At 47.5% G+C, this 26,573-nt stretch overlaps 1 protein-coding gene across 7 annotated transcripts in view; it reads right to left on the bottom strand.

The window, feature by feature from the left end:
- The window catches only part of Msi2 (musashi RNA binding protein 2), a 376,733-nt gene that overhangs the window by 216,856 nt on the left and 133,304 nt on the right, over nucleotides 1–26,573 (bottom strand). For all 7 annotated transcript variants that reach the window (XM_023705519.1, XM_004645275.3, XM_023705516.1 and 4 more), the window contains exon 6: nucleotides 24,412–24,504. In XM_023705519.1, the coding sequence (XP_023561287.1) occupies nucleotides 24,412–24,504 (93 nt within the window). The remainder of the gene's footprint in view (nucleotides 1–24,411; nucleotides 24,505–26,573) is intronic.

Genomic DNA, 26,573 nt, shown 5'->3' on the forward strand with positions numbered 1-26,573 from the left:
AGGTCAAATAGGTGGCAGGAAGGTGGGAGCCCAGGCACCCAGGGCACAAAAAGTCCTGGCTGGCCCGCTAGGCCAACCTTCAGCATGCTGTGGATGTCCTTGTACCCGGTCCCTGACAGATGGTCCTCACTTCATCACAGCCTCCCCAGATGTCAGGCGAGTGGACAGAAGCTCCAAAAGCATCCAGCTGGGAAGGACAGTAGCAGCAAGCATCACTCAGTGATCAGCCCTGCAAAAATGGCTTTCCCAGCATGCAACATGATGCTATCCACTTCTCCTCTTCTTACTGGGAGGGCAAAATAACTGAAGGTAATCTTCTAGATATAAAAAGCTAACAGAAAGCTTCCAAAATCAAAGCCAGCCTCTCCTTATTCCCAGGGATCTTAGTGCACTGCCATGTGTTAGGCAGTCGTACAGAATCAGGGTGAAGTGCGTGGCTACCCCACAACAGCCAAGGTTATCTAGAAGGTTCCAGCGACCTGAGGCCAGGCCTAGGGAACTACAGAGTTCTGCCTGCTAAGACTAAAGACACTCTAGGATCTGGGGTGGGGTGGCGGAGGGGAAGCTGTTTCCCAATTTAGGAAGAAGCAGATATGCTGGGAAAGATCTGGCCGGCAGCAGGGTCAAGGGCTACATCTAAGGCATCGCGTCACTATGTAGAGCTTGGGAATCTTCTGGCAGTCTGGATTCCCAATGCCTCGTTCATAGACCAGGCCTGCCCCACAGACTGTGCCCCAAATATGTATCAAGCAGCACACAGGTGGTTACCTGAGAGAGAGGAGGTCATTCCGAAGCACAGCGAAAAGAACCAAAGTAGCTGGACACATCAACCTCAGAAAATAACATGGTGGGCATGAAGATGCAAGGGAACAAACCCTAACACCTAGATTAGGAGAGTTAGTATAAAACAGCTATCTGCTATTCAATTAATTTCATGTCCCATAGGAGTGACTTCATTTAACATATGAAAACAGGTAACCAAGGTCTCCCCATCTTAGCTGTGTTTATATTAGGACTTGTAAAGGTAGATCTCCTTCCCTTACTCTCTAAACACAGGTCCATCCATTTGTACTTTTAAAAAAGCTCTTTAGAGCTAGGCATAACGGTGCATGCCTAGAAACCCTGCACCTGGGAGGCGGAAGCAAGAGGATCGAGAGTTTGAAGCCACATAGTGAGTTCAAAGCCAGCCTGAATTACATAGTAAAACTGTCTCAAAAAGACCAACATTGCCACACACAAAAAAATTCTTTAGATAGCCCTGATACACAGGCACACATTCAACCCTGGACCTGACAAATATTTCATTTAGCTATACTATGTCTAACCCAGTGGTGGTGACCCTGTGCCATGTGCTGCAGAAGGCTGCTGACACCTCTGATGCTCCCCAAGTTTCTCCATCTCTGAGCTAGTCTATATAATATATAAAATATTATCTGCATATTAAAGAACTATTCAAAATCCATAGATGGATAGCGGGAGAGCCGTTCCTCCAGAGAGCTCCAAGAGGCTAGAATAAAGAACTGATATTTACTCCTGGAGTATTCTTCCTTAAACTATTAGAAGCTGGTTAAAAAGGAAAAGTTGATGCCTTGGTGAGCTGAGATTCCTAACACATCAAATTTGCAAGGAACATTACAGAAAAGCTGCACATACGGGATCGTGCCTGACTGGAGGCCTACACAGACGTTGGAATAAATAATTTTGTCCAGTGTATTCATCATTAATGGCACATAACATTTATTAACGCCCATGTATTGTGTCTGGCACTTTACAGAGGTTGCCAATCTTACACTGTAGGACACAAGAAGCAGGCTCTATACCTCTACTCCTCTGCTGGAGACAGCCCGGGTTCCCCTCACACACTCAGCCAGCTGTCCCCCCACGTCTGCCCAGGACCCCACACACACTTGCTTCTGATTAAGTCCCACTGGAGAGAGGCACACAGCTACTCTAACCAGAAGCCCCTTTCATGTGACCCCGCCCTCACTGAGCCCCAGCAGCGACTCCAACTCTCGGAAGCCCTGGGTCTGGAGGCATTTGGCACCACTTGCTTCCCACTGGCTAGAAAGCTCCGTCCTCCTCCTCCTCCTCCTCCTCCTCTTCCTCTTCCCTCCTCCTCCTCCTCTTCTTCCTCCTCCCTCTCCCCCTCCCCCTCCTCATTTTTTTTTTTTTTGGTATTTTTAGGGAAGGGTCTACAGGGTGTTCAGGGTCTCTCTATTAGATGGGACTTGTAGTGATCTGCCTGTTTACAGCCTCCCAAGAGCTGGGATTTCAGGTGTACACCACCATGCCCAGTCTCAATCTCTGTCTCAGTGTGCCTTGAGGGCTGTACCTGAGCCTTAATCCCTTCCCCAAACACTTCTCCAACAGGCCCTGTGTGTTTAACTAAAACCTTCCCTCTAAGGCTGAGTGCAGGCTGCAACTGAAATCAGGGTTCTGTGAATTCAAAGCCTTTCTCTGGAGACGGTTTTTATCAAATGCACATGTAAAAGGTGACAGGAGATGCGAACAGCAGTGTGTGCCCCCAGCCTGAGCCCGCAGCCCACACAGGGCACAGTGACACTGCCTATAAATCCACCCGTGGTCCACCCCGTCTGCACTGTCTGTACCTCCCATGAGGGCCAGGACACTGTCACCTCAGCACCTATATCAAAAGCACTCAGCAATTTATTGTTTTCATCCAATAAATAAAAGATGGACAGAAGATCAAAAACATGTCCACAATGGGGGAAAAGTTGACTGAAAGAACTCCCAAAGCCACAACTTCGCAATTGGAGAAAAGTTCCGGCCGCTGGGGGCACGGCGCTGCCACAAGGGACACGCACAGAAGCTGCAGTCTGCAGTCCCCACTAAGCTGGAGGGAAAAGATAAACAGGTAGCAAGCTGAACCTTTATCTTAAAAGAGCAATGCAAAATTTAAATAACAATGGTAATGCTTTCACGAGGCAGCATGTAATTGCCAATGTATTATAGGAAGAAAAAAAGCCATCATTATTTTTCTTCAGTTATATCCCGTCTAGGACAAAACTGGCATGCAGCTAGGAACAATGATCAAAAACCCACTAAAAATTCTGACTAAACACACCCACTTGCAAACCTTTCATCTTGTGCCATTTTTGTTGCGGGATGACAATCTGAAACCTAAACTCTGTCTCGAAACAAATCAAGGCTTCCCGGCTCATCAAGGAACAGCCTTGTAAAAGCCAAGCATTTAAAAGTCAAGGTAAAACAGATTCCTCACTCTGGTATTTTTTTTTTTTTTTTAATGTTTCCTATGACAAATTTCAGAGGAATGTAAATTTTAGAAACATGTGGCTACAGAAAAATCAATCCGAAGACCAAAGCTCAGACACCGCCTTCACTGGTAGAAATGTAAATTAGTCCAACCTCCCTGTGGGCCAGTTTGGCAATAAATAGCAAATTGTAAAATGTATTATTATCTCCTTATTGTAAATGAATTGCTGGGTCAAAGTACAGCAGGCACAGGGGAGAAATGCATTCACAAGGGCGGTCCTGACAGCACTGGTTATAATTCCAAATAATGATCCTAATGATGCTGGAAACAACCTAAATGTCCCTAACTAAGGGTTTGTGTAAGTCAATCACGGTACTGCAGTACCACAGAAACAATAGGGTCCACTGACACAGAGAGAAATTTCTGACATACTATCAAACGCAAAACATTGCCTGGCAAATGCCACGTATGATCCCATTTATGTAGAAGTGGACACAACCGCATTAACCATGTGCAGTTGCAGCACGGGAAAGCTGTGCCCAAACGCTTGTGGGCTGTCTTATGTCAATGAAACTAGGAGGCAATTATTAGTTCTTTGTTTACTTCTGCATTTAATTTTTTCTAGCATGCGCTTTTGTTTTGAAACAAAATTGTAACTATTTAAAATGCACTTTAGTCTTCTAGATCATCTCTTTCTGTGAGAAGCGCTGCGCATGCTTCTTCTCCTTGTATGATTTTTCACAGCACCAAGGTGCAAACCTACCCATCACCCTGCTCATCCCTCCCGGGCAAGCCAGGTCACAGAGTGTGGGGACGACGCCCCTCTGCCACCCTGGGAAGGAAGGGTTGTGCAAGCTCAGTGTTCAAATCCTCACAAGTGCTTCTGAATCTTGCCTTCCTGTATGCAAGGCTAGACCCTGCTGGATGAGCCGCAGGAAGGAATTGGGGCCCGAGCCTAGGTCCAGCCTCCAACAAACCCCAGGAGGGTGTTCAGGTGAGATCCACCCCCTTGGTTCTAGGTCAGTGCACCTCCAAGCAAGGGACAGCTGCTACTTGTGCTTGAAGCCAGAGGCAGCCTGGGAAAGGAAGCCAGCTGACCATCAACGTCAACTTACTCCCCACCCACCTGGCAGGTGCAGCTTCTCAGAAACCACAGGAAGCCACCACCTCTGGAGCCTGCGAGGTGGCCCAGAGCCCTGCTGGCTGTGACACCAAAGTCATACATACATCAGGAGCATGGGGCTGGAAGAGAGGCTTAGTGATAAATGGGTGCCCGGCAAGCAGCAGGCATGGATTCAGCATGAAGCCGGCAAACGCCAGGAGAAGTGAGTTCATCCTACAACTTCCGGAGTTGGGAGAACAATTCCAAAGGATGCTCCAAAGAAGAAGGGAGGGAAGGAAAGAGGGGCCCTCCGGGTCAGCGTGTCCTCTTACTGAGCCCACAGGCACACAGAAGGGTCATTTCCCATTTAGGAAACAAACATCTAGGGAAGCAAAGACACCGGCTGAAGGACACAGAGCCACTAGGGGGAAGAACTGCAAATGCTTGTGTCACTCTGCCCTCGATCCCACAGGTCTCCCTTGGAGTACTGGATGGATGGCCTTCTTTTCTCCCTAGTTCATTTTCTTCCTCAGCCTTTCATTTAAAGAGCATAACAGAAGGCAGCTGCTTCACATGGCTCTTTCCCTCCCTGTAATAACGAGCTCTGAAAACACCCTGGATAGTTCAGGGTTCATGTTGCCCCCAAAGGATCGCCAAGAACTAGCCCTCCACACGACCAGCTGGAACATCACAGTGATTGCCCCTGCAGGAAATGTATATAATAAAAATTGAATGCTGCAGCATGAACTTCATACATACTTGTCCTCTTGGTTTATTCATCAGAAATAATTATCTGTGCTTGCTTTCACAAGAGCACATATTTTATAGGGTACATTAAAATTTAATGGATTTTTAATAATATTGTAACTACCGCAAGAGAAAAACCGAAATAAAGCCACGCCACATGTCTTTGCTGCATTTTGGTGGTTGGGCTCCAGCATCGCAGAGGAAGAAATAATTTGGTGGGGAGGGACAGGCAGCAGAGGGTGAGGAACCTCGATGCCACACACATGCGGCATAACAACTTCCTGGCTGACTCCTGGCACAGGAGGGCTCTGTGAAGGCCTCAAGAGGATGAGGCCGCGCGTCAGCAGACAGCCCCCGGCAGTGGATCACGCTTGGCTTAACCTGGCTGTGCAACTTGGAACCCAGATCAGACACAGAAGGACGCTAGCAATGGGGATTCTCCGAGTAGACACTTCAGTCGTGGAAAGGCACTTGCGAGTTCCAGCCAACGGCGTCCAACTCCAGATCTGCCACAGATCTGAGCTGTTCTAGAAACCCAACATGTACAGCAGGGAAAGCCAAGGCTGAGAGAAGGTAGTGCACGTGCTCAAGATCACAGTGTGGTTTTTGTCAGTAACCATGGAGGGCCCAGGGGAAGAGCACACCCTTTACCCGGGTGACAAAGACAATGGCAAGTCTTCAATAATCTACCAAATTTCAAAGTTCACTTTTTTCAGCCTTTTGTGACAACTACTATTTTTTTGTGAGCCATCCCCTGGCTTTTTGTATTTTTCTATTTTTTAGGGAAGGGTCTACAGGGTGTTCAGGGTCTCGCAACTAGATCGGACTTGTAGTGATCTGCCTGTTTACAGCTTCCCAAGAGCTGGGATTACGGACACGCGCCACCAAGCCCAGTCTCAATTGCCCTCTCAGTGCACCCCGGGGGTGGGGCCGGCACAGCAGGCCCAAGGATTGAACCCAGGTCCCTGTGCCTGCTTGCAGGTGCTTTCAGTTGCTGAGCTATTTATTTGGCCAGCTCTCACCCCCTGGCTTTTATTTTGATACGCATTACAAAAGATTGTGCTATTTTGACTTTTCAAGAGAAGTTTTCTCTTTCCCTGAGGGACATAAGCCCACATAGGTGAAGGTCCTGTCTAGAGGCCAAGGGGAGGTGGTTCCCCTGGTCCCTCATGGAAGCCCAGTGTGGCTGTCCAGGACCTCAGACCTGTCATCAACATGGAGACTGATTGCTATATCAGGCCAAGGAAAGAGGCCCGTGGTGCCTGGCTACCAACAAGACACCCACAGCCCAGGCTGACTCACCCCTTCGTAAGCGCACTGCCAAAAATAACACCTCGCCAAAATGATGTCTCCTCATCTTTGACAAAGTAATATCCAAATTAAAATGAAAAAAAGGCTGAAATGTTAAGGGATGATGGCCATTTATCTCGTACTCATTTATAGAATACTCCACATCTCAGATGGGCAGATCTTTTCCATGACATCAATTCAGGCCACTCATAGCATAGTGATGACAAGGACAACCAGAAAATATGGGTTTGGAGTTCATTAGCCCCATCTGAGACCTTCTCTGTCCCTGGCAGTTTGGTGTCACGGAGCAGGTGCCTTCCTGTTCTAAGCTTTGTTTTCCTCACTGGTGACAATGAACACAAGGAACATCTACCTTGCATGGATACTGTCAGAATGACACATTCACATACATCATATATCGGCAGTATTTATATATCATCAGTGTAGTGGTTAGTACACACAGAGCTACAATTAATGATAGTTCACGCAGTTGATGATACAATTGGTAGTTATTAAAAATGACTGGAATTTACTGTCACTAAACATGATTCATGTAGGCCAAGGGTTCTTTCCCACGGTCACATATAAAGCTATATAATGGCAAAAACTATGTAACACTAACTAGTATTACATATTAATCAACTGTGTACTATTAAAGCTCAAAATATTGACCACTATAGTAGTCACTGCCCAACAACTCGCTACATGCTACTCTACCAAGATGTGATTTTTATTTAGTTACAGTTTAAGCAAGAGGAAGAAGAACAGAAGGAATGGACAGGGAAGGGAGAGGCAGCGAGGAAGAGAGGACGGCCAACAGCAGTCCAGAAGGTTCCACGTGCCCAGGCATGGGCTCTCAGTGTCATCCGCAGGGGAAACCTCGCCTCCTGCATCCCATGTGACCCCCGTCCACTGCCCACACACACAGTCATAACTATCTACAGCTGGAGGTATTAAGGCCACAGAATCACATGACTTCTCAGTGTCAACACATGCTTCAACACAGGGCAAGGGACTGCCACGGGGCCATTAAGTGAGGACATTAAAAGCGTTGATGTAGCTAAAGCACATTAACCTGTGGAGGAAGCCAGACTATAAGCTGCTGCGCCACTGACATAATAAAAAGTAAAGAGGCCTCAGTAATGGAACCAATATTACAGCCATTGATATAAATTATACCTCAGAACAGGGGAGAAGGGGGTGGGGTGTAAAAATGGAACAAGTTCAAACTTCTTTTATTGTAATAGTCTCCAGTTGAGCATAATCACCAAAGCTATAGTGCAATACGATTGCCAAAACTAGACAAACATCTGTGAGATGGATTCATCTCAGAGGGGAGGCCAGCAGCTTGTTATCATTAAAGCGGCGATGCTCGCTCCGCAACTGAACTGCAGGCCGCCTTGTTACTGCGTTTGTGGAGGCAATTGGACCAGATGTTGGCAACTATCGTCAGATAGATGACAGGCACCTGCTGTTGAGGAAATTAAGCTCCTCGTTGGCCTCCCTGATTTGGGAAGAGGGTGGGAGGAGCAAGGAGTGCCCCCCAAGGGACCCCGCGGTGGGGCCCAAGGGTGACCAACAGGGTGGGTCACTGTCATACAGGGGCTTTCTCATCTGCTCATGCCAAAGAGCAGAGAAGGCCCACAGGAGCTGGGGGAAAGGTGCAGATCTTTGGGGCAGCATCCAATTCAGGCTGGAGACACAAAGAGAGCTTGGGGAGATCAACTCCCAAAACAGGTTGCTCTGGGTAACAGTCTCAGAGGCTCTTCATGAGATCCTAAATTTGAAACATGGCTTTGGACATTAATCATCATTAAAAGGCAAACAAGCAATTTTCAAACCATGTCTTGCTGACTCAGATGGAAACAAAGGCTTGAAGAGTGGGAAGGCAAGGAGAGAGAGAATACCACTCATGCCACCCTGGACAAATAGAAATCATGAGGGCCCGTAGCTCATTTTCCAGACTGCCCCGAACATCCAAAGCTCCTAGTTAATGGTCTACCTGATGACAGTGGCCTCATGGAAGGGGACCACCCACCACAGAGGTCCTGGGTGCTGGAAATGTGGCTTGATGACTCCTTAGCAGGGGGCCAGCCGCAGCTGCCAAGGGCCAAGCAGATGGGCCTGCCCTGGGGGGCTGTGTTCTGCTGACAAGGTCAAGGCGTATCATCGTTACTGTTGCTGAACCGCGCTGATGTGGCCCTCAGCTGGCCACTGGCACCATCTACGAGCATGTAGCCATTCTCTGTCCTCTGGGATTACCAGAGTTTAACCACAGTACCTCACTCTACTCATTCTCACTCTAGTGGCTGACACAAGGACACAGATACTGACGACTGACCTTGCAGAGGGTTAGCAGCTTAAATTCACTGGCACAGACAAGCCCAGTCAGGACCCTCCAGGGGTAGCCATGGTCACCGTGTTAATCCTGAGCCTCCTTCTTCTCATCTTATAAAAGAGTCTCCAAACTTCCCTCTAGGGCTACACAGCTCAAGGGCCCTAAATTGCCCTAATCACAGCCAAAGAAATTAAATGGCTTGCTGCAAATAGTTGAAATTTTTAATCGACATGTTAAATCCTCTACTGGTAGCCCAATGTGGGCTCCCTCTAATATTTGGCCACAAAGCAAAATGAAACATGCCTCCTTAGTCTGTAATTAAAGTTGTTTCATGTCCTTAACCAGTAAGAACTTCTTTACTTTTTTTTTTTCATCCATACTTCAAAGTTCCTAGGACAGAAATGACAAATTTTCAGAGAAACACTTACTAGAGAATACCGAAATCAAGGCATCAATTTAATTTCACACTCTACCTGCCTTAGACTAATTTTCGTAAATTACTTTTCATACTAAGGACCTTGGCCCACGTGACCACAATGGAGAAATAAGCAGCTTGCATCAAATTGAGTTTCTTCAGGTATAAATATATAGCTCTTTTCAGTATGTGAATGTTTAGCTGAATTCTCCATAGACGTTTAATATAAAAATTTCCAAGGGTTAATTTCCACATATTCATCAACATGTTGATGTCATAGTGGTTTTGCAGACCTAAGGAGTGCAAATTAATCCATGTGGATGCTTTTACTGCTGCTGCTTCTTTTAGGAAAATTGTTATAACCAAATTCTCAGCTTACAGGTGTGAGTTAGCAGCCAAGAATCCACTGCACAAAACTGCATAACCTTTCCATTTGAGCCCTGCATGTTCAGAAAAGCAGGTGGACAAGTGACACATGGAAATCAGCCTTTAGGTGTGTATGCACAGCTGCAGTGCTCACTACCGGCTGCTACCACCCCCAAGAAGTAGTAGTCCCACAGCCAGAAGGCAGCGAGACCCCATGCTCCTCGCTCTCCAACCCTAACAGCTCTGTGTTTCCAACCAAGGCTTGCATGTGCAATACCTCCCGAGTACTTGTATTTATAGCTACTTTAAAAGATTTTTCCGATGGATTGGAGAGGCAGCATTGGACAGGACCTTTCTGTTGTGTGTTAACATGATAGCACTACTATTCCAAAAGATTATAGCTGTACCCCAAAAGAAATCTTATGACTGGCCCGAACAGCATCCTCAGTTATGTGAAATCAGGACTTTCTTTGAGACTCAAGCCAGGAATAGAGAATGCCTCCCGCAGTAACTTACAGCCCACAGGCCACAGGCAGCCTGCTGCCTGTTTTTGTAGAGAAAGTTAAGCTGGAAGACAGCCAGGCTCGTTCATTTACATATTGTCTGTGGCTGTTTTGTGCTACAACAGCAGAACTGCGAGGCAGGGACAGAGAGTGTATGGTCTGCAGAGTCGAAAATATGTGCTATCTGGAAGCCTGTCAACCCCTGGTCCATATGAACGCAGCTCTTGGAATGAGCCGAAGAATAATAATCAACTCCACAACTCCTGGATACTGGGAGGATGTGAAATATCTAAGAATTATGCTGCTTCTTTTTGTTGCCTCTTTGAAAGATACCTTCAATTAACACACTGGATTGTTAACACACTATTCAAACTGTCGCCGACTTCACCCGTCCTTCTGTCCTAGCACATTGGGAGTCACCATAGTCTTTTTGGTGGGCTACCAAGTCCTTCACTAGCTGATCCTATGGGAAATGCATGGAGGAAGCAATGAAGAGACTGAACTGTAACTCTATTCTCTGAGGTTCTTTAACCACGAAGAAGACGCAGCTTCAGCTACCAGTCAATGGTCTAACCAACAAGCAAACCTAGTAGCAGCTTCTGCTGGGTGTGTAACATGAGATGACAGAGAGAAAACAGAACATAGGAAGAAGCAGGGCAGAAAGCCCTGGGAGGGTCCTCAGTCGGTAACATATTGGGCAGGGTGGCTGCAGAAGTTCCATTTGAGCTGTCTCCTCTCTGCTCTTCTTCAGCTGATGACAAAGTCAGACCTATTATCTAAAGCCCACTGAGGCGGGTTCTTTCCCAAGTGGGTACAGGTGGGCTGCTCTATCCATGTCATGTGGGACAAGTCACTTGCAGGCAACCTCCTACCATCAATGACGACACTGGTCTTCTACGGAATCTGAGATACATGTTGAATACCTTGTCCAGGTCAATGCTCAGGCTGGCAACAAGGCAAATAAAGGTGTGGCTCCCTTCCATGGTTGCCTCAGGCCAGAGATGAGGGATGCCAGGGGCAAAGGGTGCGAGACTTGGGCACTGAGTTCAGAACAGCCCCGGCAGCACCCGTGCATTAGCAACGACAGGCAGTCCCTTCCAGGTTCCTCTTCTACACATACATTGTGCTGCAGTTCTGTGGCCGGGGCTTTCCAGCCCTCTGCCCTATGCCCCACATGGGCAGGTACCGCGCTCTGCTTGTCTCTAGGGCTCAGCTGCCAAAGGTGCAAATGCGTGGGCAACCCCAGAGCCTTTCACCTGCAGCTGATGCAAACATCTCTCCTCCCCTTCCACCACTCCATGGTCCCCACCATCCTGAGAGCGCCCAGACTTCCCCCCAGAATGTCCCCAACAAGGCTGAAGGTCACTATGAGTATGTGCCTATGGGGCAACCCAGACATACAGAGGCAGGCAAGGGAGATCAGCATCACCTGAAAAATGGGGGCTCTTCAATTACTCAATAAAATATACCCAGACACCCTCTCACTAAGGAAGGACACCGCAGACAGACATAAGAGGAAAAACCCAAGTCTGTGAGAAGACAGCAACTTCTAGCACAACAACTTTAGAAAATTGTCTATGGCCATACCACCCTAACAGGCCTGATCGCATCTGAAATCACCTGCAAGGGAATTACAGAGGTGACTTCCTGAGAGAGAGGAAATTATTTCAGGCAGCTTTCCCATCTTGTGTGCCTCCTTAGTCCGAGTCATACGTAAGAAATATTTACGGCGGTGGAAGTCCCCCGTAGGTGTGTGCGAAGAGCAGGCCACGCTGGGGCTCTATACTTAGCTTTATAAAGCTGCCTTCAAAGAATATTTTCAATGCACAGCCTCATCTGCTTTAAACTCATTTCTCATTGCAAGGAACCAGCCCACCACAAAGATCTGCTTTCCTGCACCGAGCACTTGGGGATGCTACCGCAAGGATGGTGGCTCCCCATAGAAACTTGGCATTTATCATAGCGAGAGCATTATCTTCTCAACAGAAGCTGACAGTTTGTTCCGTTCCTCCCTCGAGAGAATCCAGCAAGATCACATTTGCTTCCCCTGCATGCTGTTTCTCCTAGTACAACATTTCTTTGCCTGGAAAGAAAATATTGTGACTCCTTGCCATCTTCACTTCATTAGCATAAGAGGAGAAAAAGCCAATTTCTCCCATCGACCTCCCCCCACAGCAGTTCCAGCTGGATTAAATCTAACAGGATCAGAGATGCAGAATTTGCCAGAGAGCTGATGACTGCAGAGTGAGGGATAAAGACAAGGAGTGTCTCTATAACCAGCCCCTTAGAAGTGAAGACCATTTATTTGGCACGAGGAAGTGCTTTGTGCAGATAAAGGTAGAGAGTTTATTGAGGTGGTGTCCCTGGAAGTAACAATTTGGAAACTGGGAAGGGATGGGAGGGATCATCCCTGAGCTCCTGTGTACCAGACCCTGGACAAACTGTTTCATGTTCAGGCCCCCCATAAATGAAAATATGGCCCTAATTAACAGATGAGAAACAAGGTTCAAGACAGTTAACTCAAAAGCCCAGAGCCAGTGTTCATGGCAAACACAGACATCTGGATTCAAGCTCAGTCTACCTGATTTGAACCTCTAGAACCATTCAACATCAACCCCAGCACCCAGACAATGCCCAAGCGTCTGGCAATAAGTGACAATGGTGTCCCTCCAGTGAAGAAAAATGTCCTCACCCACATGCCCTCCCCATCCACAGCCAGATTTCCAGGAGTCAAAGACGCTCAAGCTTTGGCCTAATGCTGCTGGACTCACTTCCACTCCCAGCCCGGCTGATCACACATTCCTGAGGATGCATGTGCCTGGGGAAGTCCAGGACCTTGTGGTTTCAGAAAACCCCAGGCTCCACCTAGGACCCCTGTGCACACTCAGGAGGTCATGGCTTTTCCTGTAGACCTAAGTCAGAATGAAGAGCAGGGAGACTAAACACATCCTACGCTCACCTTCCTCCCATTCTTCCTTTTGTGGGCAGCTGGGCGCTACCCTCACCAACACCTGCCTGAGCCTCTGCTGCTCTGGAAGGGCCTTGCTCACCAGCTCAACTTGCTGTGGTTCCGTGAAGACATGGCCACAGAGCACAAACAGCTTATTCTGGGCTGCAAGGAAACATTATGCACAAGTTCACATACATTCTCCTGATAAATGAATATATATTCTCTTAAAGCCCCATTTAAAAGAGAAAAATGGTAAGTTCACCATTTGCAACTCCTTCTCTAATGACTTGCAAGCTGTACCTTCTGCTACAGAGGTCTATGCGCTCTGCCAGGACTCACTGAGCCTTAATTACTGCCAGGTAACGGGCCAGCATGCAGCCCAGCCCCACTTGGTGGAGTCTGCAGGCTAGTCAGGGTAAAGGGGCTGTACATATTTGGACTTTTTCCTGATTAACCAAGTTTCCTCTTTCATATTATCATTATGGATTGTCTCAGGCCTTGATTTATTTTATGACAAAATTTGTAATTTTTTTAAATTATTAGGGGCCAGGGAGATGGAATAAGCACTCTTCAGTGGAATAAGCACTTCCCTGGCAAACGCAAGGACCTGAGTTCAATCCCTGGTTCCGCAAAAAATAAATAAATAAATAAAATAAATAAATAATTCACTTGCTGTTTGAGGGCCTTCACCCCCTCCACCCCATACTAAAAGTGGCAAGTAAGCAGAGTCTGCTCCATTTATTGATAGGCTGCTGGCTCCCAGATCAGTGCCTGACATTCAGAAGACAATTAAGATCTGATGAATGAGTGGATGTATGGATGGGTAGATGGGTGGGTGGATGGATGGATGGATGGGTGGGTGAGTGGATGGATGGATGGATGGATGGATGGATGGATGGATGAGTGGATGGATGGATAGATGGATGAATGGATGGATGGATGGATGGATGGATGGATGGATGGTTGGATGGATGGTTGGATGGATGGATGGATGGATGGATGGATGGATAGATGGATGGATGGTTGGATGGATGAATGACATGTGAGACCGCAGGTGCAGTGTTTTCTGGGCCTAATAAGGAAGGATGGCTGTTTCCCCACACTAAATAGTCTCACAATGTGGAGCTCTTTAAGATTGAAGGCTCTTTGTTTTTATAGGTTTTTCTCTCTTCTGCTTTACACTGAGTTTATTAACATCTTCCCATCCCTTAATACTTGCTATAAATTCATAAGGAAGCCAGAAAAACAAGCTTATGAGAATCTTATGTAAAGGAAAAGGAAAGAAAACTTAAATGAGGATGTGAAAAGCTCTCCTGAGGCAAAATAAATGCAATAAACAGATTAGTGAATCAATATACTTAAATGTGTTTTAATAAACATTAGCTAAGTGATACTGGGACAACTTCCAGATCGTATTTTCTCTCCCCCAAAAAACTGTTCAACTATTCAAAAAGTTAAAACAGTTCATCCACAGAGCCCAGCCAGTAGAATTCTCCTCTAATCCACATCGGTTCAATGTTTTCCATCAAAGCCAGAGCAACCCAATGGTCAGTTCCACAAACTAGAAGCGTCAAGGTGAACTTGAGACACATCCTATCAAAAACCTCACAAAAGAGCCTTCAACTGTAAGCTACACAAATCGAGGAGGGACTTCTCAGTGTGTGTCATCCTCTGAGATGTGGGTGGGTGGAAGAATTGAGTGGTAAACTCATGGGAGGATGGATGGGAAAGACATTGAAAGTGTACATATGCATGTGTGTGTCCATGCGTGCATCCAGGCGTGGGTGGGTACATGCAGAGATTGGTATACAGACAAGCAGCCCCACTGCTGGCCAGGCCTAAAGGGGTAGCTCCGGAGTCTCAAAAACACATTGGTTTCAAAGGTGGAAAATAACGACAGCAGCTAATGGTCCAACAGCTAAAAACTATGGGTGCTCTAGCTTGTTTAATCCTCATGACAATGCTATCATTAATACTCATTTTCCCAATAAAGAGGCTGATGTGGGGCAAAATGAAACTATCTTCCCAAGATTACAGAGCTCATCCAGATGAGCTGCATGGGACACAACAGTCTGAGTTCCACCTGCCTAATCCCTTATCACTGGGCAATATCCTAAAAATCAAGAGGTTGGTGAGCATTTGCCCATGAGTCAATCTGGAAAACCTCTGGGTTTCTATAAATAAAGTTTTATTGGAACATAGACACAACCACGCATTTTCTTACTATCTTTGGCTCTTGTCGGGATATACAATGGCAGAATTGATTGGTTGTAAGAGACCACCTGGGCCCAAAAACTAAAAATAGTTATTATCTGGCTCTTTATAGAAAAAGATTGCCAGCCTCTATGCTAGGCATCAGACAGCAGGGAGCCTCGACCTTTCTACCCATGAACTCCTAACGGTAGGTACAGAGACTGATGTAGCCAGCGGCTACCCCGAAGTATCTCAGATTCTCACTGGGTTTGAATAAGAATTATGCAAAGTTTGCATTCTGTGTGATAAAATTTGTTTTCTATAACATGTTTTAGACAAGTAACCATAAAGAGTCACCCCCAAGATGATGTGCAATAATTCTATGGCACTAAAAACTGCTGGTCAGGGCACGTCACGCACCCACACGAGGGGGCCCGCTGCAATAGCTCATGAAGGGTAAGAAACGTGGGCCTTCTTGGCAAAAGGACCTGCTGTGAACTTGGGGCCCAACTCTATCTGGCTGAGGGGCTTGGCAGAAGTCACCTATGCTTTCCTCCTCCTCCTTTTCTAACCTTAAGAAGGTCTTATAAATAAAGTAATTGGGATACTTATAAGACAAAAGACACAGAAAAGATTAGGGCAAACAGGAATCCCTGAATCTGAACACGGATGCCAACCAAACCTCCTTCTTGGCTACTAACACAGGTCTGTCAATAAGAGAAGTGAGTTGGCCTTCTGAAAAGATAAAAGCAAAAAGAGACTTGCTCCCAATACAGAAGATTCTGCAGGTCCCTTACAGACCCCAGGACTGTGCATGTGTGGCTTCTCAATCCCTCCTGACATTTTAGAAGAAAGCTGGGAGTGAGGGCAGGAAGCCTGTCTCTGATCGTTCAACACTCTCATTTATTTTTCCCTTAAGTGAAAAACACCTTAAATTGTTTTTTAAAATACTAACATGCTATATGCAAGTCAGAAAATATTTACCTCTGCTGCTAATTATAAAAGACCGTTAGCGACCTCAACCTCCAAAAATCTCTAATTTGCAACTAATCCACTTGCACAAATTACATCTCCTACAACAGACCACCTAAAAAACGACTTCCTGTAAACAAACCACTCTGCTGGATTTTTAAATCTAATTAAATCCTTATTTTGCTCTTTAAGTACAAGAAGCTCACTTTTCATTACACTGGGGCAGAATTTTTTATTTTTAAGAGTCACAGAAATAATCACCAACAGGAGCCCGAAGGCGTTGTGTTCCAAGCCAATGACAAGCCACCCCTGGCCTAGGGACACCAGCTCTGCCCTCCCTGTCTTCCCCGGGCCACTGGCTCACTTAACACTTAGGAGCCTGTGCTCACAGAGGTCCTGGCGGCTGGGTTCAATCACGCAGGCCAAATGCAAATAGGTATGAAGTCAGTGTTCTACAACACAGGAAGGAATGTTTTTTCAGTCTGCCTGGGGGTGGTCATGGGGTGGCGCCAAGAGTCAGCCCTTGGCTTGACTCCTTCCTATCTCCTCTATTTTGAGGGTGACATTGATCTGGCCTGCAAGTCCTACACTCCTGGAAATCCCCTCAAATCCCAGGAAAACCGGGACAGTTGGACACCCCACTTTCATCCTGCCTAGGCCATGGGGAGAAGGCCCTATAAGAAATTATACTGTCTGCCACCTTCTCTTCTTGTATCTGTCTCCAGTCGCCCTGGCCCCAAGCTGCCAAAAGGAACCATCAGCCTTCCACAGCAACAGACCTCCCAACCAGATTCTTCCATCCTAGAAACATCACAGTCACACAAGGGTCCCACAAAGAAGAAAGGGTCATTACCTAGGCTGCAGAAAGCATGTGGCCTTGAGGCCCACCAGATCCCACTCTGCCATAACTGACTCTCCCAAGATGACAACACCAAGTGGAGGGAAAGGGAAAGCAGTGCATACAAATTCAATCTATCCTATCTATTTATTTTATGCAAAGTTTTCCTGGTGCTTCTTAATGCTGGCTTTCCCTCCACCATTTAATCTCTGCTTCCATTTCATTCTTAGAGGCCTGTGATTATTCTAATTCAGCATTGGGATGACTTCATTTCCGCTCAAGTACACCCAGGTCAACTTGGATAGAAAAGAAAGAGGAGGAGAAGAAAAATAATCAGCTAAAAGCTATTAAATATCAGCCGTGTGCCTCATGATTAGTTTTAAAGGCAGTGGTGAGGTTAGCAACAGTCAGAAATCCACCTCCTCCTGCTTCTGCCCGCATATTAACATTTTTTCTCGCTCTCACTATTATGGCTTCAAATGTAAATAAAGCACAGATTGGCAGCCCACTTTGAGCTAATTCACAAATACCAAGTCTGAAAACACAGAGCTGTAAAAATTTAGAGGGCAGTAACTTGACAAATCCGGCCATCCTACAAAGACTATTTCTATGGGGACAAAGGAAAGAAAGAAAGGAAAAAGAAAGGAAGAAAAAAGAAAAGCACATACGACCCATGTAATGGGGTATCCTATTGACAGGGTGGGGGGGGCAGACGGGAATCTCCATATCAATGTTCACTCTGTCAAACAATACAGTTCGATTTCTATGCCAAGTCTAAATGAACTGCGCTTTCTCTTCCATAAGAACCCACCCCTTGCAGCCCCTGGCACAAGCCTGGGCCATGATTTCTGGTACACTTTCAGTTCCCACTGAACTACATCTAGGGAGAGAAAGCTTTCTTTTCTCATGCTAACAACTCTATTGTGAGTGACCTCTTCAGAGACCTCCAGGAGGACTCTGGGAAGGTGAGCTGGTGAAAATATTTCACTCCCCTCCACTCCCCAGTTCTGGCCTCATTAACTCCTTGGTGTCCGATGGCTGTTCTGTCCCTGGCTTCTTTCCTCTTGGCCCAGGAGCAGAAAAACTAAATACAGCCAAATCATATTGGGAAACGCATTTAAACAGCAATGGAGGAAAGTTTGGACTTCCTTCCTTTACCTACTATGCAAACGAACATGGCATTTGATTAGCATAATCTCAAAATTTTCCCAGCTTGCTACCCAGAAGGCATTCTATTTTTCTATTTGTGTATTTTAAAACACTGTTAACAGAGCAATAATAACGTCTGATGCCTTTGCCTACAACAGCTGGTTATATTTTATACACTGAAAGGAAAATGGAAGTTTTCCTGGAAACCCACTATCTTTTTCAGGAACTCTTTTGAGGCAAAAATATTAAGCTTTAGGAAAACTGAGGTTAGGGTACTCAATCTACTTCCAACTTGACAGCCTCCACTGGCTGCAGCAGAAATTGGTCTACGGTAGCAAAGCTGGCCAGGAAAAGGCAAAGCTATCCGGCAGAAGTGACAAAGTCTGCAGGGGCTGACGGGGGTTTACTCAGTGTCCTCAGCCTGGCTGCATTTCCCTGCCTGCTAAGGAGAACTTTTCACATGTCAAGGGGCAAAGCAAGCCCCCTCCTGATAGGATGCGTTTCTGAAGGGTGGCTGGGACTGACACAGACCGGAGAATGAATAACACATGGGGGTAGGACTGGCCTTACTCTGGGCTCTCACAGGAAGGAAACTGAAACCCAAAAGCAGTCTTCAGCATAGCTCCTGGGAAAGGAAAACTATTCTTTCCAGGCCATTCTACAGTTACAGCTGAAGACCGAGGAGAATCAAGACTCCCGGGTGAAAGTTCAACAGGTGACAGGTGAGGCCCAGGCAAGCGGACTGACCATTTTCCAGTCAATCCACACCCACAAGGGACACACACGACTTTTGTTTTCCAGGCCTCCTCTGAGAAAACCCCACACCATTTATCGGCAGCACACATTTGGAAGTGATAAAATTCTACCTCAGATCACAGTCCGTTTGGGGGGATATGGTAACTTGCTTATGTATTTTCTCACTTCTCTTGCCTTTCAAATTTCTAAGCCTTCATAATATTTTTATTCTAGGTACTATTCTCCTCACACAGAAGGTATCAAAAGGAGTATCTGAGCATCAGCTGTGGACACGCCGCCATCACATCGGCCCCTAAATCCTGGGGCTAGAAAATAACAGGCAGACAACCTCAGAAAGTACTTCAAGGACCCCCACTCTACAGGAATAAATAAGACCTCATCATGTTAAAAGGCCAGTTCATTCTGGCTTTCAGTTTTTCTTTATTCCCAAAAGCTTTTGAACACCACTCTCTAGAGCTCAAGTAAACTTTCACGGGCCCACACCCACCCAAGGCTGACAGAGAGGGATCCAAAGATTCTGCCCTTCCCCAGAGCTGCCCTTCTATGAACCCTGGAGAGCTGTGACTTCCCAATCTCCTTGTAGCCTCTTCTTCCACTCTCATAGCCATGAGCTGGCCCAAGAAGGGGTTAAAGTCCTCCCATCAAGCCACAGACCGGGCACTAGCCCAGAAGGGACATGGGAACCAGGACAGCCTAGTGATAAAGGCCGGATTGTAGCAGCCCACTGAATTGGAAATGACTTGTAGGCCTAATGAAACAGAACTTTGGCAGTAAAACAGAATGAAAGGAATGAGACAATAAAAGGCAGGACAAAGGGTGCAGAGTCGTTTCAGCTTAGCAAAATAAGCTCACTTTGTTGTTGGGGAAAGCCAAAGCCGATTAGGATAAACCAATGACTAAGCATAAGTCTTCCAAACTAATTACACAGTTCACCATGTGAAGTATAATTGGAAGCCTCCACACGCAGGCTGCCTGGCTTTCATGGGAGTCCTATAAAGCCACTGTCACCTCGAGAGCTGGGCACCCGAGGAGCCCTGTCCTTGTGGGAGGCAGCTGGGAGGTGCGGAACCGCTCCATTCTGGATAAAGCAGAGGCTTCAGTCACTTTAAAAGGCCTCTTTTTGATCTCCAAAATCCTATAAGTGAGAATGTAAGAAACTGGTACTTGAAGGAGGGGCCTGAAGGGGAGAAGAGGGAAACCAATGTACATGGAGTTTCTTTGATCCGCTACATTTTAATTACAAAGCCGGGCTCTTCAGGGTGGCTGTGTGTGGAGAACAGGCCAATCCATCGTCTGGGGCGGCAGGGGCGTATCAGAGCATCATTTACCTGCCATTTTTTGAAATGGCCTAAATCTATCACTCCTGTGTATATGAAATCATCAACCCAGATAATGTCCACAAGAAGCCAAGGAAGTTAAATAAATTACTCATGATCAACGTTTTTGACAAATGAACAAAATCTGCTCCCCCAGAGGAAGACATGGTAGCTGGGGTTTGTAAACAAGGAGAACAGGTCAGGGGAACGTGGGGCAAAGCTGAGGGACCCCACGTGCCCTCCCAGCCTGGGCGACATGATCCTAACTCCTCCTTTCTCGGCCCCTACATAAAGAGCTATGTCACCCATCTTTGAGAGGCACATAGTAAGAGGCACTCGAGGCTTGGCACCAAGCACATATGACTCTAATTTAGAAATATTAACACACAGTGAAAATGTCTTCATACTAAAATCTGAACCCCACGATCCCAAGTTTCACTGATTTGTGCAGTGCGTGGAGCAGAAAGATGCAAGAAACAAGCTGCTTTTTCTGGGTCTTTCTCACAGGCTGAGGATTCCAGTTTATAAATAGTGCCTTCTTCCAAATAAAGAATCCCATCACTTTTCCTGCATCATGAAGTCCAGAAATAAACTAACACGGCTAAGATAGTTTTGCTTATTATACACCACGCTCACCACCTCTGATAATGTATTATTTAGGCTGCAGTCTATAGATGCCTTGAATTAGAAGCTACTTATATTTAAACTTTTTCCGGTTTTTTACATTACTGATTTTCCAAGCGTAAAACCTCCTGGGAACTTATTTTATCCAGGTCAGCAAACTACGGCCCACAGATCAAACCTAACTGCCATCTCTTTTTATAGATAAGGTTTTATGCTGTGCATGGCCACACCCATCTGATGACACTTTGGTTATAGCTATTGTCACCCTCCCACAGCAGAAGTGAGTAGCTTCAGTTAAGACCCCACGCTTGGCACAGCCCGTATCTTCACAAGTGTGTTAACTCTGTCAGTTTCTCAACTCCTTCCCTCAGAAAAGAAACTGAGGCCCACAAGTACAGCGCCTTGTGTCACGAGGGGCTCACCCCATCAGGCTCAGCAGTGGACTGGCTGTCCACCTGACCCTTCTCCAAGGACTGCACTGGCACAGCCACCCGGGGGCAGGACAGCCACCCCAGTCAGCGGCACCCTTGCACCAAGAGCCACACTCCATGATCTCCTTTTGACATAAACAAGTGGCGAGGTCTCTAACCTGAAGGCTAAGCTCTCTGCAAGGAAGGTGGGACCAAAGCACGAAGGGCTTACAAGGCTCCAATTTGAGTTATTTAAAGCTCTCGGTGTGTCATTCTGTACCCACTCCACTTACGGTAATGACATATTGAAACTCCCTTAGCTCAGCCCCTTGATAACAGTCTTACCATCTTGGTTGCCACCTGAAATAAACAGTTGGAGTGGCTGCCACACAGGCAGGAAGGAAGAGGCAGAAGATAGGAGTGATGGTGAGGAAACCCCCAAAGCAGCACACCCTGCATGGAGCCTGGGAGGCGGGGGAAGACAGGGAGCCTAGCGGCAGGGGAAGAGGCAGTAGGTTGTGGCTCTGGCTCTTACCCTGCCTTACCTGGGTCACCTCGGCTGACTTTGCCCCCCGGCTGTTACTGTCCACCTGTGCTTTACCACCATCCACTGTGCAGGTGGAAGGAGGAGATAAATGTCCAAGGCCTTCAGTACTGCTGCCCAAGGCACAGCGGAGGGACGCCATCTCCTCCAGTCCTCTGCAGCCACCACCACCCCCGGTCTCTCCTGGAGACAGGGCAGCACGGAACAGCGCCTAGAACCTTGCCGGTCCTCTTATCTGACAACCCCAGGAGGAGGAGCCTGCATCCAGCTCTAGCTCTCAGGAAGCGACGCAGTCCTAGCCAGACCTACCCAGACCCCATGTAACAATGTGCAACCTGGGAAGGCCACCAGCAGCAGCCTCCCACAGAAAAACAACAGGAGATAATGGGAGCTGAAAGCCTGGCCCAGAATGTGACAGTGAAGGAGCATTCGTTATAAATAACAGAATTTACACCTCACTAATCGCAGCTGGCTGGAAGATGGCTACAAACAACTTCATGAATGCATACGTGTATGCCTAAATGTAGGCATATCTCAAGCATGGGCAAGCATGCATGCGTGTGTGTGTGTGTGTGTGTGTGCGCGCGCACACACACATGCAAAAGTATGTCTTGCTTCCTTCAACCAGAATGTAAACTACTGAGGGGCAGAGCCAGTTCCTCATATGTCTGTTACGTCCTTCCTTGGCTGCTGGATCTTTTCATGGCCCCTAAGGCCTAGCAGCAGATTCTCCCTACTTTGATCATTCTGGATTCAAATGAATGACAGCAGACTCCTGAGGGTTGGTGAACCCTGCCCAAGGGACCACAGATGTCATACCAGCCACCAGCAAACTCACAACAAGCTCCTCTGAAAGGACCCAGAAAAGCAGCAGAGCTATGTATGAAGCAAGCTGCTGACACACGAGCAGAGAGACTGTTAAGGCTTCGATACATCCAAAAGCCTCCCAAGTCCTTGAATGGAGCCCTCGGTAAGTCTACACACCCTGCAGGAATCCACACACATTAGTTCAAAACTCACTGGGCTGCATCAGGCAAGTGCCGTGCTGGGGAAGACACTTCGTGACTGCTTCCCAGACAAAAGGACAACTGTTCTCAGGGCCCGCCCGGGAGCTGCCGAGGGCATGGCCAAAGCTTGCCGCGCATCCCACTGCTGGCATAAGGGATCATGACTGTAAGTGTTCATGAAAAGCAGCCCAAGACAAGCAGAAAGAAAGGGGGAAGCGGGGGAGAGAAAGGCGCCCAAGGGATGGGGGGCGTGTGGAGATGCACTGTGTGTTGGCAAGTGTGTGCCTGTCTGGAATACTCTAATGGCTAAGCAGCGTCAACTTCCCTGACACCTACAAACAGGCCCATGAGATTCCTAGACAGGTTATGGCTCGAAAAAGAAATCCTGCCTCCTGTTTGCAAACACTACCCTTGGATGTGTTTTAAAGGTAGGAAGACAGTAACAAGGGCCTACCCTCCGCAGCTCCCCATTATGCAAGAGGGACTTGTCTCATTTCATTATTTCCACTCCCGGGTGGAGCTGGGTGATGGACAAATCTCCTCAGTGCTTTAAATCACTGGAAGAGAGGTACTAGACATGCGTGGTCACTAACACACTGGCCCAGTCCTCAGAACCAGCCTGAAGGAATGCGAAGCATGGTCTCTGATAAATGCAAGGCAGGAAAACCCCCATCTGGAGGCTAAATAAAGGTTAGGGCTCTCACCTGGGGATGGAGTCACAGCCACCCATTGCCTGGGGCAGACAATTCAAAAGCACTGAACCTCCAGGCTGGCCCGTGGGTGGCAGGGCCTCGTTCTCCCTCTGGCAGGCCTGACAGCCACCGTGGGAGTCAATGAGCACAGAACTGGCACCGTGTCTTCTGAGGAGGTTGTGTTGCCCTTTGGAAGGGAAGACAGACTCCAGCTCAGCCCTCAACCTCCGGCTTCCCTGGATCTGCATTTTCATGACAACCAGAGGAGAGAAGCCACACAGAGCCAAGGAGAGGCCAGGCCCGCGGGAAGGGTCCGTGCCGTGGCTCCAATGGGAAGGAGGCTGACTCGGGCACATCACCGTAGGCGCTCAGCACACCTCTCCACCTGATCCTCCATCTGTCATGTGTGTACCTCATCCCCTCAGCTTCCTGCTGATCTGGGGCTCTCAGCTCCAGCCTGTCCCAGCAGTAGAGCCAGGGGATCATCTCGCTGCTGTCTCACAGGCACTCAGGTCAGAAAGCACTGACAGGCACTGGTCAGCATCTTTCCTGGTCTCCTTGGACATAGGCGACAGGGTTGGCTGAGCTGCCAAAGGCCCTAGGGAGCTGTGTCTCTCCATGTATTTTCCAGAAAGACACAGAATGAAGAGGGCTGGTCCAGTTCACAGGCCTCTAGCAGCTCCCCAAGAGCCCCATCCCTGAGTCCTGACCCTCCACTCCCAGCCTAGACCCACACCGGCAAATCCATGCTGAAAGGCCACTCTGTGGCCCCGACAGGCACATGAGCACTGTGCTGACAAGGAGCTGGCCTCTTCCATCACATTTCACTGAACTCATGATGGCCAAGTTCAAGGTAAGGTTCTTTAGGACACAGCTGTGACAGAGGCAGGGGCCACAGAAGCCCACCCTAAGGAGCAATCAGGCTGCCTCTGACATGTGCTGTCCAATCCTGCACAGGGCTTACCTTGCCAAACTGCTCAAAATACTGCTTTACATCTTCCACTACTGTGTTCGCAGATAATCCGCCTACAAATATTTTCTTTGTTCTTGTGACCATCTGCAAGAAATGATGAAAGAAAGGCACAGGTTAACAGGGTTATTGGAAGCAGGGCTCAATATGATGCTGAGACAAGCTGCGCTCCACATCTCTCTAAGAAGACAACTTTTGACCTATGTGATCTGTGTGGATCAGGCTGCTGGATGTCTAAGGATGCCAGAGACAGCTGCTCTGCATATCTTAGCCATTCAGCCTGCTGCCTAGAAGCTTGACTTCTCTATAGGTATACAGTGACTTCAGGACCTCAGCAGCCAGACATTCTGATGTCCTAACCTATGGAGAAAAGTCTACACCAAGTTATTTTAAACCCAAGTGGTAGGACACACCCATAACCTCAGCTACTTGGTGGGCTGAGGCAGGAGGATCACAAGCTTGAGGCCAGCCTTGTAACCTAACACCTGTCTCAAGATAGAAACAATTTGGAATGTAGTTCAGTGTAGAGCACCCTGGGCATCCATTTCCCAATGCCACCAAAGAATAAAGATCCCGCGCATAATTCAAAACTAGGTGTGGTTTATTTGTGCTCAGTTGTTGTGGTGTGTGGTGTGTGGTGTGGTGTGTGTGTGTGTGTGTGTGTGTGTGTGTGTGTACCACATAGATGTGGACCTGCAGCCAGAGACCACCCTGCAAGCTCTGGCCCACACTCTTTCCCCTCCAGATTCTGCATAATTCACAGTGATTCAGCCCTGGCTCCCGCAAGCCGCCCTGAGCCGCAGGTCTCCACACCCCTGCTCTCCCAGGCCCTGTTCTCCAGGGTGCTTCTCCACTCTGGAGTCTCCCTCCAAGGGAAGTCGTCATCCTCTGAGGTCCTGCAACCTTCTTCAAAACTCAAACTAGCCATTGGTTGTCCCAGCCAGCAGCCATTCCTCCCTCCTCGAAAGCCCCTAATACCACATCTACATCCCCCTTGTGGCGATCTCTACTTGTCACCTCCCTGTTCCAGACAGACGGCTCCTGACTGCTCCCAGAGTTGCTCACAATGCCAAGCACATGGTCAGCAGAAACCAGCCCCCAGTGATCACTTAGTCGATACAAAAATGGCCACTTTTGGGAACCTCACCAGTTCCGGGGCAAAGGGAGAGGGCAGTTCCATGACATAAAGTGCTCAGAGCAGGGACCAGAAAGTCTTTATGTGCAGAATCCAAAAATCAAGAAAATAATCTTCACTCTGAAGACTTACACTAGCTACACACTGGTTTTGTTTTAATGTCAGAGTAAAAAAAATGAAGAAATTCAGTGTGTGCGGGGTCTAATAATCCCAGTGCTATATCCACATACATCCACAGTGCTATGTACAGTGATCACAAATGGATGCAGGACGCCACGGTGCATGGTCATCACCAAGACTCCGATGTGTTCAAGTGCATAAGTAAGCCAAGTCTGCCCACGGATCACCTGCGTGAAGCCTGGGCATTCCTGAGGGACCTACAGGCTCTGCAAAGTCACTCATCCTACTCGTGATACTAACGGGGCTTACTTCCCCAGGTTTGGGTTTTCTCCTCTGCTCCGAGAGGTGTTAGATGGAACCCCAAGATCCCACCTGCCACCGAACCCTCAGGAATCCAAAAGTGTGACAGACAGCTTGATGAAGAGTGGCTCAGGGAGCTCAGGAGCTCAGGCTTCATAACCCAGCTGCTCCCAGTGGGCACGAAGCTCAATGCAGCCCACTGGCTGAGGCTAAGTGGGAAAACCCTTGCAACGGGCCTTCTACAGATTGAGGAGGACACTGTCCTGGCAACCACACCTTCCCAATGGGAACGATGCACAATTTCTAATGCACAATTATTCTGAGCTTAGGTGGTGAATTTGGTAACTGACTTTGGATTAAGTCGTGGTGACCATTTATTTATCACCTACACCAGGTCCTTCTGGACTCTAGCATCTATTATTTAATTTAGCCCTACTGGGAATGTTGGGTAATAAGCTAATTAAGATACTCACATTTTATAGGGGTCGAGTTCTGCATTTCATTGCAGTATGAGCTTCCGTGCCCAGCCTTAATGTAGCTGTTGAGTGAGTACCTTAGGAAAGTTGGGTCAATACAATACAGGGTGGTAGTATAGGAAAAG

The sequence above is a fragment of the Octodon degus genome, unplaced genomic scaffold (genome assembly GCF_000260255.1).
Source record: "Octodon degus isolate 3935 unplaced genomic scaffold, OctDeg1.0 scaffold00222, whole genome shotgun sequence".
Lineage (NCBI taxonomy): Eukaryota > Metazoa > Chordata > Mammalia > Rodentia > Octodontidae > Octodon > Octodon degus.